Source organism: Dendrobates tinctorius, unplaced genomic scaffold, assembly GCF_039654945.1.
Source record: "Dendrobates tinctorius isolate UK_male_01 unplaced genomic scaffold, ASM3965494v1 ptg000060l, whole genome shotgun sequence".
NCBI lineage: Eukaryota > Metazoa > Chordata > Amphibia > Anura > Dendrobatidae > Dendrobates > Dendrobates tinctorius.
In genome coordinates, this window is record NW_027361728.1 from 8,289,891 (window position 1) to 8,316,099 (window position 26,209).

Genomic DNA, 26,209 nt, shown 5'->3' on the forward strand with positions numbered 1-26,209 from the left:
CTCTGTCCATAGAGTTCTTAAACTCGGACAACTCCAGAAAATGTGGTAGAGATTACCCGGCAATTTACAGTCTCTCCAACATAGCGGAGAGATGTCTTTGCAAATGTGAGAAAGCCTAGTCGGTGTATAGTACCACCGTACCATAAGCTTGAAGTAAGCGTCATGCAAATCCATAGAAGTAGTAGAGCCATAAGAATATTTTGTTGCCGATTCCCATTTATGTTCCTGAAATGTCATCTTAAGATCTGCTTCCCACTTTGTCATATAGCAGTTTTTAGAGAAAGTATTATCCCCGATAATTTGTAAGTAAATATTTCTAAGGCTCCATTTATTCCTATATGTTGGATTGCCCACTAAAGAGGAAATATTTTCCAAATTTAGAGATCTACTATTCAATAATAGTTGAAGGTGGTCTTTCAGAATCATATATGACATAAACTCCGTTGATGGCAGATGAAACTTATCTCTAATCCTGGAAAAGGAGGCGATGCAAGTACCGTCCCAGATATCTCCAACCTTTTTTATATTTGAATCAAACCACATATTGGGTAAAGAAAACTTATATATCCCTGTAAGCAATTTAAGGGGAAAGTTTTGTATAATAGAGAGTTTATCTTTCTTGTTCTTTAATTTGGCAAATTTCTTCCAAGCCTCAAGAATAGCATGAAAAATTGGGTGCTTATGGCTTTTAAGTGAAGGTTTTAGCATGTAGGTGAAAAATAAATCTTGTAATAGAGCATAAGTGTTTGAAGCCAATTCCAAGTCGATCCACGATGGGGATTCCCCCTCCCTAAACCATTGCTGGCTGTGCCTAATCAGAGTTGCCTGATAGTACGCCCAGATGTTTGGTAAGGCTAGGCCTCCATTAGTTTTCCTTCTATACAAGATATTGGCTGCAACCCTTGGTTTTTTGTTTCCCCATACAAATGAGTTTATCAGATTTTGAATTTTCATTATTAGTTTTGCATGAATTTGTAGGGGGAGGGTCCTAAAGATATATAAAATCTTGGATAATATAAAAGATTTTATTACCAAGACTCTGCCAAATAAGGTAAGATCAAGAAGATTAAAATGCACAAAGTCTTTAGTAATCTTGTCTACGAGAGAAGCAATATTAGTAGCCACAATTGATTGGAAATTACTAGAAATATGAATGCCTAGATATACCAAACTTTTCTTCTCTAGTTGAAATTTAGTCCTATACAGAACCTCCTTAATATCACTATGTAATATATTAAATGGCAAGATTTTAGGTTTATGTATATTGACTTTAAAAAAGGAGATTTTAGAAAATTGCTCCAAGACAGTCATCAGGGCCTCAATTGATTTAATTGGATCTGTCATAGAAACAAAAAGGTCATCTGCAAAGAGAATGAGTTTATGGGAACGCAATCTGGTGTTTATTCCTGAAATGAGAGTGTTAGTCCTGATTGCTTCGGCAAGGGGCTCAATTGCCAATGCGAAGAGCAGAGGAGAAAGTGGACACCCTTGCCTGGTGCCATTTGAGATATTAAAAGGATTAGAAAAATGATAATTTATGTATATTTTAGCATTTGGCTCAGCATATAGGGAGAAACTGATGGACACAAATTTATTGTCGAATCCGAATTTAATTAAAACGTTTTTAAGATATAACCAATTTAATCTGTCAAACGCCTTCTCTGCGTCTAGAGACATGAACAGAGAAGGAACGCTTGAAGTCTTGATCAAGTGGAGTAAATTCAGAATTCTCCTGGTTCCATCAGGTGCCTGCCTACATGTAATTAACCCGACTTGGTCATTTGTTATTAATTGTGGTAGGGCATTTTTGAGACGATCCGCCTTTATTTTATAATAAATTTTTATGTCCCCATTGAGAAGGGAGATGGGCCTATAGTTATGAATTTTTTCTGAATCACTTTTCTCCTTGGGAAGCATTATTATGGTGACCTCTAGCATATCTTTTGGGAAGGAGCCAGTAGTGGATACATGGTCGAATAGATTTTTTAATTGCGGGGAAATAAGACTAGAGAATGTTTTGAAATATTCATTAGTGAAACCGTCAGGACCAGGGGATTTTAGTGGTTTCAACTTATTGATAGTATTGGTAATCTCCTCAATGCTAATAGGACCGTTTAGTATTCTTAAATCTGACTGGTCTATTTGCGGGAGATTTAAACCAGCCAAAAACGAATCAATCGCTAATTGGTCCGGAATTGGAGTTGAGGGGTCTTTTTTTAAGTTATACAGCTCACTGAAATATGCCGCAAAAACATCCGCAATGTCTTGCGGGTGAGATTTAACAATCCCTGATGGAGATTGAATCTTGTGTACTCGTCTGATTGCGCATTCTCTTTTTAACTTGTCCATCATATGTTTCGTTGGCTTGATAGATGATGAATATGAAATAAATTTAGAAGCCCTAAGAGCTGAATCGTATTCGGTCAGGATCTGTGAGCTAAGCTCTTGTCGTAATTTTAATATTTCTAGACGAAGGGCGTGGGATGGAGTAGCTAGACTGCTCTGTTGCTCTTCTTTGGATTCTATTTGTAATTGTAGCGTGATTATTTTTTCTCTCCTTTCCTTTTTGTATCTTGAAGAGAGCTGCATTAAATATCCACGAACAACAGCCTTATGCGCCTGCCATAAGGTAAATGGAGTAATTTCCCCTAAAGAGTTTTCAATAAAATAGTCACTAATGTTTTTTCTATAATTTGTCTATATTTGGGAATTTTGAGCAGAGTTTGATTAACTTTCCAAAGAAAAGTATTCTGTGTTGAGGGCCCTACATTAAATTTTGCCATGAGCGGGGTGTGATCGGAGAAGGACTTGTTCAAAATTTCCACCTTTCTGAATCTGGACAATGAAAAGATATTAGTAAGAAAAAGGTCAATTCTTGATGCGGAATTGTGAATGTTGGAGTAATGTGTGTACTCCCAAGATGACGAATTGAGGCACCTGAAGACGTCAAATAGCTCATTTTTCATTAGCCAATTATTCAAGAAGGAAGATGATAGTCGTGCTAGGGAGGACGAGTCCATATGTCTATCAGGCACAATATTGAAATCACCAACCAGCACCAATTCCCCTTTCTTAACTCTGTCAATTTTTTTAATTAATTTATTTAAAAAAAGGGAATTGCTTTTTATTAGGGGCATAAATGTTGACAATTGTAAACAATTTGCCATTGATCGTACACGTAAGAATGTGGTATCGACCTCTAGTATTGGCCTCCTCACTGATCAGATGGAACGATATTCTGTTGCTGATAATGGTTATGACACCAGCTCTTTTTTTCTCACCCAATGCTTTAAAAATGCGAAGGTATTGTTTGTGCTTGAAAGTGGAGTGGTTGTCTATCGCCAACTTTACTTCTTGTAAACATGCATCGTCGGCTTGATATAGCTTGATTTCTTTCCATGTTGTGTATCTTTTATAAGGGCTATTAAGGCTTCTGACTTTATATGAGAGGATATTGATATCCATCTGTTCCCACCCTAGGGCACAAACCAAGGTACGTAGTCTGGGGGAATATGTAATACAAGAAAAACGAACAAAGAAAGAGCAAAAAAGAAAAAATGAATACAAATAAATGGAGTTCTCTTGAAGGAAACCAACACTTGTGGATTCTCTTCTGAGTTCGGGGGTAAAAAAAAATGCAGCAAAGGTCCTACATGACCAGCCAAGGTCTATAAAAATATGCTGTAATATTACAATACGTTAGAACCAGTAACTCTAAGGAAAGAACCAGAATTATTAATATGTACATTCAACCCTTATCCCTAAGGTCTTTGTGAAGGAAGGCAATGAAATCCCGACCTTCATCTATATTTAGTAGTGGGATGTTCTTCCCCTTGTACCAAACAAAGAGTTTGGTCGGAAACCCCCATATATATGATAGCTCCAAGTCCCTTAGCTTAGTAGTAACTTCCCGAAATACTTTCCTCGCCTCCATTGTATTTTTGGAGAAGTCGGAAAAAATTTTTATGTGCTCATAAGGAGCCGGGAAGACACCACGCTCTCTTATAAATCTCAGAACCTTGTCTTTGGTTTCAAAGAAGAGCAAACGCAAGATAGTGTCCCTCGGTTTATCTGGCGGTATACCCCGTGGGCGCGGCAACCTATGGACTCTATCAATTGTCAGCTGTAAATTTGATAAAGAGGGGACTGCCTTTTTGAACAGGGCCTTTGTGTAATTAGAGAGATCGTCTTGCAGGACTGTCTCTGGTATTCCTCTGATTTTCAGGTTATTGCGTCGACTCCTATCTTCTAGATCTGTGAGTTTGGATTTCTGAGATGTGATTTCCTCCCTCAGATCTAAGTTTTGTTGTAAGGGTATGACGCGGTCAGGATCGCTGGTGCATCGCTAGGTGGTCGCTAGTGAGCTGCCACACAGGCAGATCTCACTAGCGACATCGCTGGGGTCGGGGATCGCTACTTACCTGTCAGACGCGGCGATCCTGCGTCCTCCCGCCCGGCTCCACGCGTCGCTCGTTGGCGCCACAGGAAGCGCCGCAGGAAGTGACCGACGAGGAATCGTCCAGGAGCTTCTCGCGCGATCAGCGATAACCAGCGGGGGAGCAGGTCGGAAGTAAGTATCACATGCAGCGATATCACTAGCAATATCACTGGAACGTCACAAAATCAGTGACTTTACAGCGATATTGCTAGCGATATCGCAGTGTGTAACGGGGGATTAAGAGTGACTCTGTTTTTGCTTCCACTTTCCCAATTCTCTCCTCATTGATCTCGAATCTATTTGTAAACTTATCACAGACCTCCTGCATGAAGCTTCTCTGTGACTCAAAACCCATTGTAATGGAGTCTTTTAAAGATTTGCAAAAGTTGGCCAAGATTCCCTCTGAGACTTGTTTATCTGAGGCCAACAAGGCCTCATAATTGACCATATCAAGCAAGGGGATAGTTTGGTGGAAGGATCCTGGGCAACCGTTTTTTGGAAGGGGTTTAGTCGGGCTACCATTAATCAGAGATTCACCTGAGGTACTGTCAGAATCCAAGGTTGTAGCCCCAATCCCCTGAGCCCCCTTTCCTAAGCTTTTCCTTTTGCTAGAACGTGTCATATCAATACCATCTTCTCTTTTGTTGCCTGTTTCGATATTTGTACCCTCTTTTATAGTAGATTTTTGTGTATTACTCTGGAAGTCAGGGAGTAAATCTCTGTGTGTCGATTTCCCTTGTGACCCTTTACCATGACAGGCACTTGAGGTGTTCGAAGAGGGGCTCTCATGTCCCTCATGTCTTTTGATAGGCGATCTAGATTTAGTTGGGCTAAGCAGATTAGATGGGTCACCAGATAACTTTGTTTTTGCAGTATTCCATGTCCTTTGTGCTCTGTTAGTTTGTCCTTTAAATTTCAAGCCCCCAGTCGCCATTCTGTAAAGCGCTGGTGGTGTTATGGCAGGAAATTCAATATAACTTACAAATATAAATTGTTAATGAGGTCTCTGTGTAGTGGTGGGTAGAACAGAAAGGCAATGCCAATCTTTGTGTTGGGAGTCAAAACTTATAGGCAGAGTCACTCCACTTATTATTGAGGTTTGTGAATATAAGTTAAGAATCCCCTATGCAACAACCAGCCTCCACACTAGTGTTTATAGCAGGGTCTTATAGTAAATCTACACCCCCTATTTCACTCAGTGCGACACCTGGCTTTGCACAACAGATTTCCAGCACTCTAATCCTGTGTTTTATTATAAGCAGTATATAAAGGCATATAAAGCAAGTGATGCCATTTAAAGATCCAAAGATAGACTTATAAACTATTAATAAGAACTGTTACAAAAAACTGAGCAATATATAATATATACCAGTCAATATGTGTCCCACAAGTGATATCGATGAACTAGGAGCTGGCAGGCTGGATTCTTCCCTTCACAATAGATTGTGAGGATATTAGTTGGAGTTTCAGTCCCCCAGAAATGTGCAAGGAGGCCGCGACAGTATAATGCACCAGTTCATTTGTATGGTGCCTCCTAAGGGAATCCTCTCCCCCTGTAGAATAAGTCTGCACACTCCTGACACCAGTTGTGGCTGGTATTGTTAAGATGCACTATCTCCAGGCACCCCTTATGTTCCAATGCCCTCCCCACTCCTCTTTATGTGCTTACCACCACTTTTATGTAGGATTCACTAGGCCTCTCTCTGCTGACAGGAACCTCCACCCCACAATGTAGCCACAAGATTTAATTACATATCTCCAGCAGCGCAGAGTTTTTTTTAACTCTTTTGCATCCCACAGCAACAGCAGGGCTATTATTTAGGTTTAATATAGCTACTTATGCCTTTCCTCCTTGCTACGATGTGTACCAGACGTCTAGCAGCTTTTCCCAGAGTCTCCCCTTCTTCTGGTAGCAGCTCCGGTATCTTCCTGCTTTCCTCTGTTTCTTCCAGCACTCACAGCTTTATTATCTGCTTCTTCTCTCTCTCACTCCTTTCTGACTCTTCTTTCTTCTTCCTGCTTTTGTTCTATCAGATGTCTTCCTCCTCCGGCTCTGTTTCTGCTTCTCCTGTCCTCCGCTTCCTGTTTACCTCAGCGCGGTGATTTTCCCACCTTTTTTTCTTCACAGCGGCGCCTCACTTTCCCGCTCTTTTAATGGCGGCGCCGGCTCCACTTATCTCATAGCAACGCTGGTCTTCTCGGTCTCCTTAGTCTCAGGTGCAGCGGCGGCAGACTCCACAGCTCCTGACTCCTCTGGAACGGCCACTGAAGCTTCACTAAGGAGGGACTCCCAGACTTCTGCGACCAGTTTCCCGCCAATACCGCAGCTTCACTCACTGCGACACCGCTTAACTCCTTGGGCTCCCCGGTCTCACAGGTAAAATGGTGGCAGTCCTTTTATTTCCTCCACAGCTTCTGACTACCTTGGAAAGGCCAGTGATACCTCACCGAGGGGGGACTCCCGGACTCTTGACACTGGCTTCCCGCCAATATCCTGGCTTCACTCACCGCTTATTTCAGTCAGCTGTAGCAGGTGAAAAACAAGTCCCACACTTTAGAAAATGATATCAAACGGTTCCAGGAAGGTTGTGAACAACTTCAGGGATTAATTTAATCCATGTTCTTCCTTTTTTCCAATATTTTTGGTTGCTTGTCTGACTGGTCACGCAGGAGCTCTGAGCTCACACGTCCACCATCCAGCTGAGCTCAGGCCATGCCCCGTTTCTCCTTTTTTCAACTTGTTTTGTTATTGGAGCCATTTTGTCTGCTGATTGGGGAAGCGTGCATATTGTTGAGGTATTCGATGGTGCTCTTCCAATTTTTTCTCTCTCTCTCTCTCTCTCTCTCTCTCTCTATATATATATATATATATATATACACTTAAATATAACTCCAAGTAAATCAGACTTCTGTGAAATCAAACTGTCCACTTAGGAAGCAACACTGATTGACAATCAGTTTTGACATGCTGTTGTGCAAATGGAATAGACAACAGATGGAAATTATTGGCAATTATCAAGACACCCTCAATAAAGGAGTTGGTTCTACAGGAGGGATCCACAGATCACATCTCAGCACCAATGCTTTCTGGCTGATGTTTTGGTCATTTTTGAATGTTGGTTGTGCTTTCACACTCGTGGTAGCATGAGACGGACTCTATAACCCACACAAGTGGCTCAGGAAGTGCAGCTCATCCAGGGTGGCACATCAATGCGAGCTGTGGCAAGAAGGTTTGCTGTGTCTGTCAGCGTAGTGACCAGAGGCTGGAGGCGCTACCAGGGGACAGGCAGGCCAGTATACTAGGAGACGTGGAGGGGGCCGTAGTAGGGCAACAACCCAGCAGCAAGACTGCTACCTCCGCCTTTGTGCAAGGAGGAACAGGAGGAGCACTGCCAGAGCCCTGCAAAATATCCTCCAGCAGGCCACAAATGTGCATGTGTCTGCACAAATGGTTAGAAACCGACTCCATGAGGATGGTCTGAGTGCCCGATGTCCACAAATGAGGGTTGTGCTCACAAATGTAAAATATGTAAAGTCGCTCAGAATACCAAAACCTTTAATAGAGTTGATGACACACAAGTTAATAACATAAAAAAGTATCAACTGCAATACTACTAATGTAGTATATAAAATTTTTTGTAAAGAGTTTAATTTAACTTACATAGGCTGTACAACTAGAAAATTAAAAATGCGTGTATCTGAGCATCTTAGAGACATAGAAAATAATAGCATGGGGGCCAGAAATACATCAATGACTTCAAAACATTTTATTACACATCATAAAGGGGATATAAGATCGTTGCAGATTGCAGGTATTGAACATTTGAAAAACCCCAAATGGGGTGGGGACACCAAAAGACGCTTCCTAACTAGGGAGGCATTCTGGATCTATAATTTGGGAATAAGACATCCAATGGGTCTAAATAAAAGAAATTAGATACCATTAGGTACTATTATTAGGTTATTCTGTTTTTAGTACAATTGAATTTTTTTGTATATATTTTTATTTTATGATTGTTTTTCATGTTAAGTTGGATAGGCACATTGATGAATAATTATAGCAACATGCGCTAAATACGCTTTCGCTGTCTAGGACCTTCTGAAAAGGATCATCTGATATATTTCTTGTAGATTCATTGGCCCTTTGAAGCTATAAGTATTATGGGTAGTAATCAATATTCAGCTGTGACAAAGACCCATTGAGGGGTCGAAACGCATTGTTGTTTGACTCAGTGCCGTGACAGCACATCAACTTAAATATGACGAGTTATACCATGTACCAAGTTTTAATCATTTGAACAATAAAAAGGATTCATTTTAGAAGCTGGAACGCCTTTTCTTATCCTGTTGCTGCACGTCAGTCTGGACGAAGTTCCGCGCTTCAGTGGTGGTTGGTGAGCTGGCTAGGGCTTGTTGCCCGTTTTTTCTCTTATCTTTATAGTTAAAGAAGAACCCCAAGATCACTGTGGCTGAGCTCCACAGATGCAGTAGGGAGATGGGAAAAAGTTCCACAAAGTCAACTATCACAGCAGCCCTCCACCAGTCGGGCCTTTATGGCAGAGGAAGCCTCTCCTCAGTGCCAGACATATGAAAGCCCGCATAGAGTTTGCTAAAAAATAACACATGAAGGACTCCCAGACTATGAGAAATAAGATTCTCTGGTCTGATGAGATGAAGATAGAACTTTTTGGTGATAATTCTAAGCAGTATGTGTGGAGAAAACCAGGCACTGCTTATCACCTGCCCAATACAATCCCAACAGTGAAACATGATGGTGGCAGCATCATGCTATGGGGGTGTTTTTCAGCAGCAGGGACAGGACAACTGGTTGCAATTGGAGGAAGCATGAATGTGGCCAAGTACAGATATATCCTGGATGAAAACCTCTTCCAGAGTGCTCTGGACCTCAGACTTGGTTGAAGGTTCACCTTCCAACAAGACAATGACCCTAAGCACACAGCTAAAATAACAAAAGAGTGACTTCAGAACAACTCAGTGACCATTCTTGACTGGTCCAGCCAGAGCCCTGACCTAAACCCAATTGAGCATCTCTGGAGAGACCTGAAAATGGCTATCCACCAACGTTCACCATCCAACCTGACAGAACTGAAGAGGATCTGCAAGGAAGAATAGCAAATCCCCAAATACAGGTTTGAAAAACTTGGTACATCATTCCCAAGAAGACTCATGGCTGTACTAGCTCAAAAGAGTGCCTCTACTCAATACAAAGGATCTGAATACTTATGACCATGTGATATTTCAGTTTTTCTTTTTTAATAAATTTGCAAAAACTTCTACCTTTCTAGGGGTTTTTTCAGTCAAGATGGGGTGCAGAGTGTACATTAATGAGAAAAAAATGAAGTTTTTTGAATTTACCAAATGGCTGTAATGAAACAAAGATTAAAAAATGTAAAGGGGTCTGAATACTTTCCGTACCCACTGTATATATTGCCTAAAATACAAAGGAAATGTGTCATCTTTAACTTCAGGCTTTTTAGCAATCACGGATGGCATGGTGGCTCAGTGGATAGCACTGCAGCCTTGCAGGGCTGGAGTCCTGGGTTCGAATCCCACCAAGGGCAACATCTGCAAAGAGTTTGTATGTTCTCCCTGTGTTTGCGTGGGTTTCCTCCCACATTCCAAAGACATACTGATAGGCAATTTAGATTGTGAGCCCCATCTGGGACAGTGATGATAATGTGTGCAAATTGTAAAGCGCTGTGGAATATGTTAGTGCTATATAAAAATAAAGATTATTTTTATTTCATCTTCAGCTTGCTTAACTGTTCATAATAATGGTAATTTTGACCAGGGGTCCCCAAACCCCACTGACAACACTTAGAAACTAAAATGAACAGGATTATTCTTGTAGCTTCTAGACTGGCCAGAGCCACAAGTCCCAGGAATAATATAGGTTTGATGCTGTCAACCATCACCCACAACAACGGCAGATGTTACAGTAAGTCATCATTGGCTCAGAGTCATATCACATTTATACCTCTACTTAAAGGTGTTTACCAATGAGCAAATAATTTACATTATACTTTAGGAAAATGAACCAAATACATTTACCTTAAAAATGAAGAGTTTCCAAACCGGTACAAGCTCAACTTCAATGGTGTTTTGTCCACACACTAACCTCCTAAAATAATTTGGCAAAAAAATAAAATAGAAATGATTATAGGTAGAATTGTAACTAAAGGTATCCTTCAAGGTTCCAATGCAAATATGTTCCAGCCCCCTCACTTATCACACCATGTGGCATTTATAATACAACTGTGCCTGCCTTCTTATAGACACACGTGGTCAAAATTGTTGGTACCCCTTGTTTAATGAGCCACATGGGCTAATAAATAGCACTTTAACTGGAGTCTTCCTGGTGTGCTGCTTTCATCTTTGAAGGACTATAAATATATCTATCTATCTATAGATATATCTATAGATAGATATATGTATAGATACAGATATATCGATAGATAGATAGATAGATAGATAGATAGATAGATAGATAGATAGATAGATAGATGTATCTATAGATATATCTAGCTATCTGGCTATTAAAATATGGTGACCTCCCCAAAAAATGATGTGGGCTCCCATGCAATTTTCTGTGCCAGAGAGGGAAAGCCGACAACTGGGGGCCAATATTTGTAGCCTGGGAAAGGGGGTAATACCGATGGATCTTCCCAGGCTATGAATATTAGCCCGCAGCTGTCTGCATAGCCTTTACTAGCTATTAAAATAGGGGGACCCCCCAAGAAAATGACATGTGGTCCTCCTATATTTTATAGCCAGAAAGGCTACGCAGACAGCTGCGGGCTGATATTCATAGCTTAGAGAGGGCCCATGTATATTGGACTCCCCTGGCTAAAAACACCAGCCCGCAGCCACCCCAGAAATGGCGCATCTGTTAGATGCCCCAATTCCGGTGCTTAGCCTCTCTCTTCCCACTGCTGTGTAGCGGTGGCATATGGGGTAATAAGGGGTTAATGTCACCTTTGATTGTAAGGTGACATTAAGCCTGGTTAATAATGGTGAGGTGTCAATAAGACACCTCTCCATTATTAATCCTATAGTTAAGGGTTAAAAAAAAGACACAGCCAGAAAAAAGTATTTTAGTGAAATAAAACACTGCACAGTTTTCCATATTTTTATTGCACGCCCAAATCCAAGTGAGGCCCTCGATCTCCTGAAAAAAAAAAGAAATAACAAACCAACACAAATACTTCCTGTTCGACGTAGTCCTAATAACGAGTGTCCCACGACGAGTCCAGCTCTGCTAGATCTGGATGCATGACATCCAGATGTAGCCAAGCTTTTAGATGACCACCGGAGATCTCCGGCAGACACCTACACTGTAGTTCTCAAGGTCATCTGACGTGAGAACTAGCCTAGTGACCGGAGATAACCCCCGGTCACGTGCATGGCAGTTCCCGCGATAAGCTAAGTTATCGCAAAAATTGTAGTGGACGTGGACTTCCAGCGTCGGGACAGGTAAGACCTTATGTTAATTAGTAGACATGCATAGTAAGCTGCATTTACGCAATTACTACGCATGTGACTAATCATTAGATGTGGTTTTACCGCATCTAATGATTGTCTATGGGAATTTTACGGTGCGGCGAAGAAGCGTTTCTGCATTCTGAAAAGACGCGCTGCATGTCTGTTTACATATGTCTGCCGCCTGCGTCTTTTAACGCATAGTGGAGACGGGATTTTATGAAATCCCCTCCACTATGCTGTAACATCTGGATGCTGCAGGTTTGATGCTGCGACTGGACGCAGCGTCAAACCCGCAGCGTTTCCTGACCATGGAAACATACCCTTAGAGGGCTACAACATTTGTTCTGGCAACTATGCATTTCGTATTGCACTTTGTGTACATTGTACAGTTTTTTCTATTACATAATAATACTGATCTAAAGTTTATTTTCCTTTGTAAACCTTCCACCATGTAATTCTACTTTACTAAATGCATTTTGAATGCTTTTTAAGGATTACCTTATAGCTTGCTCCTCTTCTAATAAGCCAGATGCATAGTTAGAATGTATGCTATAGCAAGAATGTTCATCCTCCAAAGTGCTGAAATAAGCAAAACCTCACATTTAGCTACTGATAAAGTTGTCCAGGTAAGCAACAACATAACTGAAATTGTGTAATCCAGAATTTTACCAGAATGTACCAGCCACATTTTCTATCTTCAGTGCTTACGGTACTTTAGTTAGCATATGGGTTTTATTTTTCCACAATGAAGCAATGGAATTGATAGTTATACATTTTTAGCTGCTCATGTACGATGTGCATTAGATTTATAGTTAGATTAGTTTTATAGTTACTGTCACCCTAATTGTTAAGACACCATGAATGCTACCTTACAATTTTATGACAATAAATGTAAGACCTTAGAACTCACCCTATGTTTTGGAACATTTTTTTACTGAAATTCCATACATATCGAATTTTCTGGACTCTGATGAATTTAACCTGTAAGATTTAAGGTGTCATATTTTGAATTTTAGATATGACCGCATCCACTACTGAGGACAGCTTTGCACGCAATCTTAATTTAGATGCAGACAAAAATATTAAACATGAAAGTAACATGTTGGACAGTTAGTCCTACACAACAGATTCCTGGAGGGCAGTCCTATCGGAGGATATAGTGAGCCACCCATTTCTGTTGAATTTCATATCTTCTATCTTTCATTACTTTCTGATCCATCCTGGTTGTGGCACACACAGGCTCTTCTTTCTGACTTTGGCCACAATCTAGTGTCTAGACTTTCTGTATGAAATTCACACTGCATGTCCTCGTGATTCACTTTGCCCTGGAGTGTTGGATCTGCTTCTTTCTCTGTACTTTGCCTGCAAGAACCTTTCTATCATATGGACACCAGGCTGAGTGACAGATTCCCTATAATCTGTCCTGTCAGCCCCCCCCAAAAAAGTCATATTATCCTAGTGTATTCTTAATTATAATCTCAGCCCATTTCATTCTAAGCCCAGCAAATGCAGAAATAATATCTGCTGTTCCTAACGAGATAACAATTCTGGAGCATCTTTGCTTAGAACTCCATATTGTGGCATTCCCCTGTTATTCCTTCAGGATATGTATGAATCAGTTCTAGTCTATTTGGAGATTTTCATGGTGTAAGAATTGATATTAACTATGGAGATTTACTGGGAAACAAGGGATTAAGCTTTATGCAATCCTGTTGACTACAGCTGTCACTCAAATTAGGACCCCACACACATTAGGCTAAACCTGCCAGCTGTTTTGTATGGAGACCTCCGTACCCCACCACAGCAGATGATGTTATGGAAGATAAGAATTGGGCAGTTTGAATTCCCACATAAAATCATTTTGTTTTCACACTAAAGCTAATGCCAAGTGAATCTGATAGCGATATACTTCTCTCTGCCAAAGACTAGGGTCACACCTAAAGGTACTGTCACACTTAGGCCTCTTTCACACTTCAGTTTTTTGCATCAGTCATAATCCGCCAAAAGGACGGATGGCGGATCCGTTGTAGTACTGATGACAACGGATGCCACCCGTCCGTTTTTTTGACGGATCCGACAAAAGAAGAATTTTAAAGGAATTGCAGCCCGGAAAAGGAGAGAGAGAGAGAGAGAGAGAGAAAGAGAGAATTTTTTTCGTCCGGCACCCAGAAAGAATTTTGGGTTAAAACAGTGTCTGGAGGATCCGCCACAGAAAAAAACGTTGCAAGCTCCGTTTTAAAATGTTTGAGGATGGTGACGGACAGCAACTTTTGGCGGATCCGCAAAAAAAACGGATGCAACGGACGGCAATCCGTCACAATCCGCCATTAATGGAAGTCAATGGAGAAAAAAACGGATCCTCAAAAAAAATTGCGGATCCGTTTTTTTCAAAACCTGGCGGATTGTGACTGATTGTAAAAAATTGAAGTGTGAAAGAGGCCTTAGCGATGTACCAGCGATCCCGACCAGCGATATGACGCGGTCAGGATCACTGGTACATCGCTAAGTGGTCGCTAGTGAGCTGCCACACAGGCAGATCTCACAAGCGACATCGCTGGGGTCGGGGGTCGCTACTTACCTGTCACACCAGGCGATCCTGCGTCCTCCCGCCCGGCTCCACGCGTCGCTCGTCTCTCCACAGGAAGTGCCGCAGGAAGCTGACGACGAGAAGCAGTCCTGGACGTTCTCGCGCGATCAGCGATAAGCAGCGGGGGAGCAGTCGTAGGTAAGTATCACACACAGCGATATCGCTAGCAATATCGCTATAATGTCACAAGTTATAGCGATATTGCTAGCGATATCGCTTAGTGTGACAGTACCTTTAGTATGTTCTCTCAACTGAGATTCAAGCCAGTTATGCTAATCACACTCTGATCACACTCTGATAAGAAGATGGAAGGAAAAAATGTCATCCCAGTGTAGTCCGATTTTTTCCCTGGGCCCTTTGACTTGCGTGGCCAACTGTGATCTGAATATTGGATGCAAATCAAGCATGCTGCGATCTTTTCCTGGGACAGACTCTGGAGAACAAGTAAATTCTTGCAGACCACTGTACTGATGAGTATGGAATATGTAATATGCCATAAATACAGTATAAGAGGCAGTAATAGCCATTTAAACTGAAGAAAAATATTATGAAAGTATTCAATATACATTCTTTAGAAAAAGTACTTACTTTTAGATCAGGCCTTCTTATAGCTTTGTTTAAAACTGAATTTGGGTCGGAGATGACAGAACATTGTAACTCACACTGAAGCGATTGTGCAAATGCATCCAGGCTTAACCAACGAACCTTCTTCCTGGTGTATTTCTTTCTATCATCCTATATTTAGTAGCATAAAATTGATAATTAAACCTTTAAATACACATACTACCAAATATTTGCTTTCATGAAAAATATACTATTACTTACAGTTGATCTTAATAAAACCACATTGGCTTTTTCCAAAGACGAAGGGACACAGTTTGCCCACACACTCCATTCAGGCTTCCAATAAAAGAGGAGCAGAAGAATCCCACCAGATAGACAATAGCCAATCACACATAGAATAATCCATGGAATGCTCAGTCTGTAGCCAAAAAGTTCCTAAAAGCAAGACTCAAAACTGTAAGTAATAAATATGGTAATAATAGAAGCAATCATAACTGTAAGGTCTATTGCACACAGGAGTATTAGGCTATGTTTGCACATGGGTTGTCACATTGTAGAAGGATCAACTTTATTCTCATTTGCACAAGGAAAGACTAGAAGCAATGGGATGAAACTGAATGGGAGGAGACACAGATTAGATATTAGAAAAACTTTCTGACAGTTAGAGTGATCAATGAGTGGAACAAGCTGCCACGAGAAGTGGTGAGTTCTACTTCAATGGAAGTCTTCAAACAGAGGCTGGACAGACATCTGACTGGGATGATTTAGCGAATCCTGCTTTGAGCAGGGGGTTGGACAAGATGGCCAAGGAGGTCCCTTCCAACTCTACGATTCTATGATTCTATGATTCTATGATTAAGTTTTTGTGTTTTTTTCTGCAGGCAAATACTGCTCTCTTGGCAGTAAAGAAGCTGCTTTTTTTGCTGTTTTTTCCTGCCTTTTTCAGGATTTCAAACTTCAGCTTTGCTTCCACCACAGAAGCATGAACAGTGCAGGGCATATGTGGAGCCATAAGACCATTTTGGAAAAAGGGCAAAACAAAAAATTTCACATGACTTCATGAAAAAATACACAATACAAATGTAACAGTAGGGGGAGTTCAATTGGTCATGATTGGAATAGTTTACCTAAGACATTGGCAGAACATTGACTATGTAGGACACATTTTACTCTCACACTTTGGTAGGCCCTTGAGTTGGTCAAGTATGGTTCAATTTCACACCTTGGTCAGCCAATATTTATATTACACACATCACTAATTTAATTAACCTGTACTAATCCTGATTGCTATTTTCAGGTGATGACACCAAGACCTTATGGTTTACATTTGAGAAAATCACAAAAATAAATGGGTTTCACATAGTGCTGTACCTGCTTCTTTTCACTAAAAACGCATCAAAATCTGATACCTGCATTTCTTCCTGTAATTTTGAACTTTGTCATTGCTTTCTATGGGGGGAAAAAAACTCTACAAAACACTGAAATAAGTGACATGCTTAAGTTTTCAAAAATGGAGCATGTTTCTAACTCAAAACTGGATAAAAAACTGGAGTCTGAACAGAGAAAGTAAGTTAATGTGTATGCACAATGTAAGTGCATATTAACACATGACCATTAATCAGAGAAAACAAAAAGCAAAAGACACAAATATCCTGAACTAAAAAGTAAAAAATAAACTGCAAATAATGCATAAAGGTAATAATAATAATAATAATAATAATAATAATAATAATAATAATAAGGGTATTTAGTAAACAAAATTTTGATCAAAAAAATGTACAAGCCATCCTGCCACGTCACGGCAACCCCAGAGACGTTTTGGTCCCACATGGACCTTCATCAGTCCGACTGCTTGGAAGAGAAGATTGAAAGTAAGCAGTACTCTACAAGACGCACATGTCCAATTTGGACCCCTGTCCTGAGGCCTTTTCTGAATTGTTTCCTACCTGTCACCTTTACAGGCTAACCGCATCAGCTTTATCATATACTTACCTTCAATCTTCTCTTCCGAGCAGGTGGACTGATGAAGGTCCATGCCCATGCAGTATATTTCACCTGGATGTACATGTGCAAGGATCTGGCTCGTGGACTGAGACAACTGAAGAGTTGAAAACACCGGGGCTCATACTGTATAGAGGGGGCTGTGCAGGGGCTCATACTGTATACAGAGGGGCTTGAAGTGTTGTCCTATTTTTTTAATGGATTCATAAACTTGCATTTGCAATTTTGAACCAAGAATTGGATCAGGAATAGTGTTGAGCGATACCACCCGATACTGAAAAATATCGTATTGGAATGGATCGGCCGATCTAAAAAAAGTATCGGGTATCGCCGATTCCGATCCCGGAAGTCCCATTCAAGTCAATGGAACAGAAATATCGGAATTAAAAAAAACCCTTTCTTTCCCTGTCGGTTAATTCTACATGAAGAAAAACAACTAATAATAATGTAGAATGTATTGTGGGAGGTGTAGGGGACATTAAAGCCATAGAGGTTTAGCCCAATCAAATGGAATAGCAGGAATTTATTTTTTTTTTAAAGACGTTCGTAGTTACAAAGATATTGACTATGTTAAAGTCTTTAATTTTTTGTCAGGTATGTATGTTTCACTACTTCCATGCTCTTCACCCTCTTTTTTACTTCTCCCACACTTTCTCCTTCATCATCTTCAGCAGCAGCAGCAGCAGCAGTATCTTCTTCTTCTTCTTCTTCTTCTTCTTCCTATTCTTCTTCATCACATTCTTATTTGTGTCAGGCATTCCTGTAGTTGTTATCTATAAAAGTTTGAAGATTACACCTTCCGTTCAGCCTGTCACAAAAGATTTACAACAGGATTTGTCCATGTTCAGTTTGGCCTGCAGCAGCAGGCCTTTTCCAGGGGCACCACGAGGAGGAACGGACTCACCCCCATACACTGCTTAGTCTTCTTCTGCTTATAAATTTGATAATCTCATTTGCTCAGATTTTTAGTCTTATGCTTAATGTTCTTCTGCTTTTGGTTTTTATGCTTCTTGGTCTTCTGTCTCTTGTTGTTCTGCATCTTGGTGGTTATCTTCCTGTTCTTTGTCCTCTTGGTCATCTTCTTCAGGGTCATCTTTTAGGTATTCTTCTGTGTGGTCTTCAGGGTCGTCGTCTTCAGGGTGATTGTCAGGGAGATCCAGAGTGAGAATCAAAAACCATTTCCACAAACTTGAACTTTGAAAAGTAGCAGAAGTTACAAGAAGGCTGAGGAACTGGCGAGAACCAGCTGATGGTACTGGAACCCGGAGTGGCAGCAGAATGAACAAGAGCCAATGGCACAACCGTGGACCAGCTGATGGTGCTGGAACACGGTTACTAAGCAGGAGGTACCTGTGCTCCAAAGCACTACCAAGGACCAGCAGACGTTGGTGGAACTCGGATACCGACAAGGAGGCACCTAGGCCAAAGGCACTGCCGAGAACCAGCTGACGGTGCAGGAACCCGGATGGGTAGCAGAAGCTGCAAGAACAAATGAAACTAGCGAGGACCAGCTGACGGTGCTGGAACTCGGAGGGGCAGCAGAAGGAACAAGAGCCAATGGGACAACCGTGGAACAGCTGACGGTGCTGGAACACGGTTACTAAGCAGGAGGAACCTGTGCTCCAAAGCACTACCAAGGACCAGCAGACGTTGGTGGAACTCGGATACCGACAAGGAGGCACCTAGGCCAAAGGCTCTGCCGGGAACCAGCTGATGTTGCTGGAACCCGGATGGGTAGCAGAAGGTACCCATGATTAACAAAGTGTCGCGTCCACGAGCAGGCCGCAGTTACTGAAACCCACAGTCCTACAGGGGGTGCTTTTCCTATTGGCACTATGGAACCAGCCTTTGTTACCAGAACCCACAGTCCACATAGGAAGCACTGAAACTGCAGGCACCATAGACTCGGCTAACCCGACCGCAACACGACAGGACAATGTATCATTGGCAAAGTGACGTTGACACTACCCGGAAACAGCAGGCGTGCTGTAACCAGGCTGGGCAGGAGGGAGTACCCGTGTCAAAGACACTGCCGAGAACCAGCTGACGGTGCTGGAACCCGGAGGGGCAGCAGAATGAACAAGAGCCAATGGCACAACCGTGGACCAGCTGACGGTGCTGGAACACGGTTACTAAGCATTAGGTACCTGTGCTCCAAAGCACTACCAAGGACCAGCAGACATTGGTGGAACTCGGATACCGACAAGGAGGCACCTCAGCCAAAGGCACTGCCGAGAACCAGCTGATGGTGCCTGAACCCGGATGGGTAGCAGAAGGTACCCATGAAAAACAAAGTTGCAAGGCCGTGAGCCGGCCGCAGTTACCGAAACCCACAGTCCTACAGGGGGTGCTTGTCCTATTGGCTCTATGGAGCCAGCCTTTGTTACCAGAACTCGCAGTCCACATAGGAAGCACTGAAACTGCAGGCACCATAAACTCGGCTAACCCGACCGCAACACGACAGGACAACGTATCAGTGGCAAAGTGACGTTGACTCTACCCAGAAACAGCAGGCGTGCTGTAACCAGGCTGAGCAGGAGGGGGTACCCGTGCCAAAGACACTGCCGAGAACCAGCTGACTGTGCTGGAACCCGGAGTGGCAGCAAAAGGAACAAGAGCCAATGGCATAACCGTGGACCAGCTGACGGTGCTGGAACACGGTTTCTAAGCAGGAGTTACCTGTGCTAAAAAGCACTACCAAGGACCAGCAGACGTTGCTGGAACTCGGATACCAAGAAGGAGGCACCTAGGCCAAAGGCTCTGCCGAGAAACAGCTGACGGTGCTGGAACCCGGCTGGGCAGGAGGGAGTACCCGTGGCAAACACACTTCTGAGCAGCAACATGCGATGTTGAAGCCCAGGGGTCAATCATGCAGCAGGCTGAGGCCAACTTGGAGCGAGTTTTATATTGGTTGTACACAACTACTGATTGTAACCGTACTCCACTTTGGCCTCTGGCTCTACTGTCTCTAGTATTTCCCCTGGCCTCCAACCATGCCAGTTGCTGCTCTGCAGTGTTGTCTGCACAATCCACACTTGTTCCTGAGTTACTGGGGATCAGTCACATCAGTTGATCCCCTGATGTGTGTCCGGCAAGGTGTCCTGCTCTGTCCACATTCTCACAACTATTAATGGGAATGGGGACAGAGCAGGAAACATTGCCGGACACACATCAGGGGATCAACTGACGTGACTGAGCCCCAGTAACACAGGAACAAGTGTGGATTGTGCAGACGGCACATCAGAGCAGCGACTGGTGGGGTTGGAGGCCAGGGGAAATACTAGAGACAGTACAGCCAGAGGCCTAAGTGGACCACGGTTAAAGTCAGTAGTAGTGTGATGTTGGAGGTAGCAGTAGACTTTGCCATCCGCACAGCAGGGGAACAGCTGGCGTTACTGAACCCCACAGACACAGGAGCGAGAGATTCTATTTGTGCGGACGGCACTTCCAAGCTACAACTGGCTGTGTTGAAGCCCAGGATCAATGCTCTGAGCAGGCTGAGGCCTACTTGGAGCAAGTGGAAAATAGCATGTAGTGTGATGTTGGAGGCAGCAGGAGATTTTGCCATCCGCACAGCAGGGGAACAGCTGGCATTACTGAACCCCACAGGCACAGTAGCGAGTGTGTTTTTCTCTGTGAAGACGGCACTTCTGAACACCAACTGGCGTTGTTGGAGACCAGGATGAGGCATGGAGTTGGCTGAGGCCAACTTGCAGCACGTTTTATAGAGGTTGTAGACGACTACTGATTGTAACCGTGCTCCACTTAGGCCTCTGGCTCCACTGTCTCTAGTATTTCCCCTGGCCTCCAACCCCGCCAGTGACAGCTCTGAAGTGGCATCAGCACAATCCACACTTGTTCCTGTGTTATTTGGCCTTAGTCCCATCAGTTGATCCCCTGATGTGTGTCCGGCAAGGTCTCCTGCTCTGTCCTCATTCACACTACTAGTAATGGGAATGTGGACAGAGCAGGAGAACTTGACGGACACACATCAGGGGATCAACTGACGTGACTGAGGCCAAGTAACACAGGAACAAGTGTGGATTGTGCAGACGCCACTTCAGAGCTGTCACTGGCAGGGTTGGAGGCCAGGGGAAATACTAGAGACAGTGGAGCCAGAGGCCTAAGTGGAGCAGGGTTAAAAATCAGTAGTAGTTTGAATGTGGATGGAGCAGGAGACTTTGCCATTCACACAGCAAGGGAGCAGCTGGCATTACTGAACCCCACTAACACAGGAGCGAGTGTTTCAATCTGTGCGGACGGCACTTCCAGGCTACAACTGGCTGTGTTGTAGCCCAGGATCAATGCTCCGAGTAGGCTGAGGCCTACTTGGAGCGAGGAGAAAAAGCGTTGTAGTGTGAGTTTGGAGGCAGCAGGAGACTTTGCCATCCACACAGCAGGGGATCAGCTGGCGGTACTGAACCCCACTAACATAGGAGCGAGTTTTTCAATCTGTGCGGACGGCACTTCCAGGCTACAACTGGCTGTGTTGTAGCCCAGGATCAATGCTCCGAGCAGGCTGAGGCCTACTTGGAGCGAGGAGAAAAAGCGTTGTAGTGTGAGTTTGGAGGCAGCAGGAGACTTTGCCATCCACGCAGCAGGGGAACAGCTGGCGTTACTGAACCCCACTAACACAGGAGCGAGTTTTTCAATCTGTGTGGATGGCACTTCCAGGCTACAACTGGCTGTGTTGTAGCCCAGGATGAAGCATGCAGCAGGCGGAGGACAACTTGCAGCTGGTTTTATAGAGGTTGTAGACTACTACTGATTTTCACCGTGCTCCACTATGGCCTCCGGCTCCACTGTCTCTAGTATTTCCCCTGGCCAACAACCCCGCCAGTTACAGATCTGAAGTGGCGTCTGCACAATCCACACTTGTTCCTGTGTAACTGTGGCTCAGTCCCGTCTGTTGATCCCCTGATGTGTGTCTGGCAAGCTCTCCTGCTCAGTCCTCATTCACATTACTAGTAATGTGAATGTGGACAGAGGCAGAACTCGTAACAGGGACAGAACCAGATCACAACCGAACAAGCAAGCAAGATATCAGGCACAAGGCACACGTATACAAGAGGTCACTTAACTCAGCCGAGGGCAGGAGTATAACTGACACCAGACCCAGGTACAGTGAGCACTAAATAGCCTCCTGCTGCCAGAGAGAGGCAGCACAATTAACCCATAGTCTAACCAGGATGGGTCAAAGCGAAATCCCAACCTGGATCATGACACACAGCAGGGGAACAGCTGGCATTACTGAACCCCACTAACACAGGAGCTAGTGTGTGTTTCTCTGCGAAGACGGCACTTCTGAACACCAACTGGCATTGTTGGAGCCCAGGATGAGGCATGGAGCAGGCTGAGGCCTGATGGTGTTGGCATGTGGAGGCAGCAGGAGACTTTGCCGTCTACACAGCAGGGGAACAGCTGGCATTACTGAACCCCACAGACACAGTAGCGAGTGTGTTTTTCTCTGTGAAGACGGCACTTCTGAACACCAACTGGCGTTGTTGGAGCCCAGGATGAGGCATGGAGCAGGCTGAGGCCTGATGGTGTTGGCATGTGGAGGCAGCACTAGACTTTGCCGTCTACACAGCAGGGGAACAGCTGGCATTACTGAACCCCACTAACACTGGAGCTAGTGTGTTTTTCTCTGCGAAGACGGCACTTCTGAACACCAACTGGCATTGTTGGAGCCCAGGATGAGGCATGGAGCAGGCTGAGGCCTGATGGTGTTGGCATGTGGAGGCAGCACTAGACTTTGCCGTCTACACAGCAGGGGAACAGCTGGCATTACTGAACCCCACTAACACTGGAGCTAGTGTGTTTTTCTCTGCGAAGACGGCACTTCTGAACACCAACTGGCGTTGTTGGAGCCCAGGATGAGGCATGGAGCAGGCTGAGGCCTGATGGTGTTGGCATGTGGAGGCAGCAGGAGACTTTGCTGTCTACACAGTAGGGGAACAGCTGGCATTACTGAACCCCACAGACACAGTAGCGAGTGTGTTTTTCTCTGTGAAGACGGCACTTCTGAACACCAACTGGCGCTGTTGGAGCCCAGGATGAGGCATGGAGCAGGCTGAGGCCTGATGGTGTTGGCATGTGGAGGCAGCACTAGACTTTGCCGTCTACACAGCAGGGGAACCGCTGGCATTGCTGAACCCCACTAACACAGGAGCTAGTGTGTTTTTCTCTGCGAAGACGGCACTTCTGAATACCAACTAGCGTTGTTGGAGCCCAGGATGAGGCATGGAGCTGGCTGAGGCCAACTTGCAGCACGTTTTATAGAGGTAGTAGACTACTACTGATTGTAACCGTGCTCCACTATGGCCTCCGGCTCCACTGTCTCTAGTATTTCCCCTGGCCTCCAAACCCGCCAGTGACAGCTCTGAAGTGGCGTCAACACAATCCACACTTGTTCCTGTGTAACTGTGGCTCAGTCCCGTCTGTTGATCCCCTGATGTGTGTCTGGCAAGCTCTCCTGCTCAGTCCTCATTCACACTACTAGTAATGTGAATGTGGACAGAGCAGGAGTCCTTGCCGGACACACATCATGGGATCAACTGACGGGACTGAGCCACAGTAACTCAGGAACAAGTGTGGATTGTGCAGACGCCACTTCAGAGCTGTAACTGGAGGGGTTGTTGGCCAGGGGAAATACTAGAGACAGTGGAGCCAGAGGCCTAAGTTGAGCACAGTTACAAATCTGTAGTAGTTTGCATGTGGATGGAGCAGGAGACATTGCCGTCTACACAGTGTCAGAGACACCACACTGCACTTGCTCATAGAGCCAGTGCACGTGTCCTGAGTACAGAAGCAGTGCTAAAAGATACCTGTAGAGACGGGCAGCAGAGGTGACCATGCGTGCTTCAGGCTAATAGTGTCAGGGTCCAGTCAGTGCTGGAAAGTAAAGATGCATAGGACCTGCGGACACTGAAACTGAATAGTCTGCACGGGACCTAGGGTCATGTGACTGCAAGGGGGCGGGGCTTAGCGTTCTGTATTCAGATAGGACAGGACACCATACAACAACTCAGAGTCAGGCAAAACAGAGGTCACAGCAGTACGGGCAAACGAGGCACAGGAGCGACAAACAGACGGGTAGTCAGACAGAGCCAAAGGTCATACACAAGAGGGCGACGTGGTACCAAGGGGACGAGCAGAGAGGAGTCGGGTCACAAGCAGAGAGTCATACACGAGAGGTAGCGCAGTACAAGAGGGTCAGGCAGAACTCATAACAGGGACAGAACCAGATCACAACCGAACAAGCAAGCAAGATATCAGGCACAAGGCACACGTATACAAGAGGTCACTTAACTCAGCCGAGGGCAGGAGTATAACTGACACCAGACCCAGGTCCAGTGAGCACTAAATAGCCTCCTGCTGCCAGAGAGAGGCAGCACAATTAACCCATAGTCTAACCAGGATGGGTCAAAGCGAAATCCCGTCCTGGATCATGACACACAGCAGGGGAACAGCTGGCATTACTGAACCCCACTAACACAGGAGCTAGTGTGTGTTTCTCTGCGAAGACGGCACTTCTGAACACCAACTGGCATTGTTGGAGCCCAGGATGAGGCATGGAGCAGGCTGAGGCCTGATGGTGTTGGCATGTGGAGGCAGCAGGAGACTTTGCCGTCTACACAGCAGGGGAACAGCTGGCATTACTGAACCCCACAGACACAGTAGCGAGTGTGTTTTTCTCTGTGAAGACGGCACTTCTGAACACCAACTGGCGTTGTTGGAGCCCAGGATGAGGCATGGAGCAGGCTGAGGCCTGATGGTGTTGGCATGTGGAGGCAGCACTAGACTTTGCCGTCTACACAGCAAAGGAACAGCTGGCATTACTGAACCCCACTAACACTGGAGCTAGTGTGTTTTTCTCTGTGAAGACGGCACTTCTGAACACCAACTGGCGTTGTTGGAGCCCAGGATGAGGCATGGAGCAGGCTGAGGCCTGATGGTGTTGGCATGTGGAGGCAGCAGGAGACTTTGCTGTCTACACAGTAGGGGAACAGCTGGCATTACTGAACCCCACAGACACAGTAGCGAGTGTGTTTTTCTCTGTGAAGACGGCACTTCTGAACACCAACTGGCGCTGTTGGAGCCCAGGATGAGGCATGGAGCAGGCTGAGGCCTGATGGTGTTGGCATGTGGAGGCAGCACTAGACTTTGCCGTCTACACAGCAGGGGAACAGCTGGCATTGCTGAACCCCACTAACACAGGAGCTAGTGTGTTTTTCTCTGCGAAGACGGCACTTCTGAACACCAACTAGCATTGTTGGAGCCCAGGATGAGGCATGGAGCTGGCTGAGGCCAACTTGCAGCACGTTTTATAGAGGTAGTAGACTACTACTGATTGTAACCGTGCTCCACTATGGCCTCCGGCTCCACTGTCTCTAGTATTTCCCCTGGCCTCCAAACCCGCCAGTGACAGCTCTGAAGTGGCGTCAACAAAATCCACACTTGTTCCTGTGTTACTTGGGCTCAGTCCCGTCAGCTTATCCCCTGATGTGTGTCCGGAAAGGTCTCCTGCTCTGTCCTCATTCACACTACTAGTAACGGGAATGTGGACAGAGCAGGAGTCCTTGCCAGACACACATCAGGGGATCAACTGACGTGACTGAGGCCAAGTAACACTGGAACAAGTGTGGATTATGCAGACGCCACTTAAGAGCTGTCCCTGGCGGGATTGGAGGCCAGGGGAAATACTAGAGACAGTGGAGCCAGAGGCCTAAGTGGAGCAGGGTTAAAAATCAGTAGTAGTTTGAATGTGGATGGAGCAGGAGACTTTGCCTCCACACAGCAGGGGAGCAGCTGGCGTTACTGAACCCCACTAACACAGGAGCTAGTGTTTTTCTCTGTGCAGACGACACATCTGAGCGACAACTGGCTGTGTTGAAGCCCAGGGATTATAATTCAGGTGGTAGAAACCTTAACACAACAGGAGACCTGGATACAGTTGCCAACCAATTATTTAGTCGGGAATAGGACTGGCAAATTCTGGGGAGATCCAGGCCTTGTTCATTTTCAGAAAAGTAAGTCGGTCGACGTTATCGGAAGAAAGTCGCGTGCGACGGTCTGTTAGTACACCACCTGCGGCACTAAAGACGCGTTCCGAT

The 26,209-nt window shown here is 44.5% G+C and overlaps 1 protein-coding gene across 2 annotated transcripts in view; it reads right to left on the minus strand.

Moving 5' to 3' along the window:
* Positions 1-26,209, minus strand: part of LOC141092486 (probable cation-transporting ATPase 13A4) — a 260,800-nt gene that overhangs the window by 229,140 nt on the left and 5,451 nt on the right. For both annotated transcript variants that reach the window (XM_073578658.1, XM_073578659.1), the window contains exons 2-6: positions 15,354-15,527; positions 15,117-15,263; positions 12,852-12,922; positions 12,440-12,520; positions 10,511-10,580 (exon numbers count right to left, since the gene is read on the minus strand). In XM_073578658.1, the coding sequence (XP_073434759.1) occupies positions 10,511-10,580; positions 12,440-12,520; positions 12,852-12,922; positions 15,117-15,263; positions 15,354-15,527 (543 nt within the window). The remainder of the gene's footprint in view (positions 1-10,510; positions 10,581-12,439; positions 12,521-12,851; positions 12,923-15,116; positions 15,264-15,353; positions 15,528-26,209) is intronic.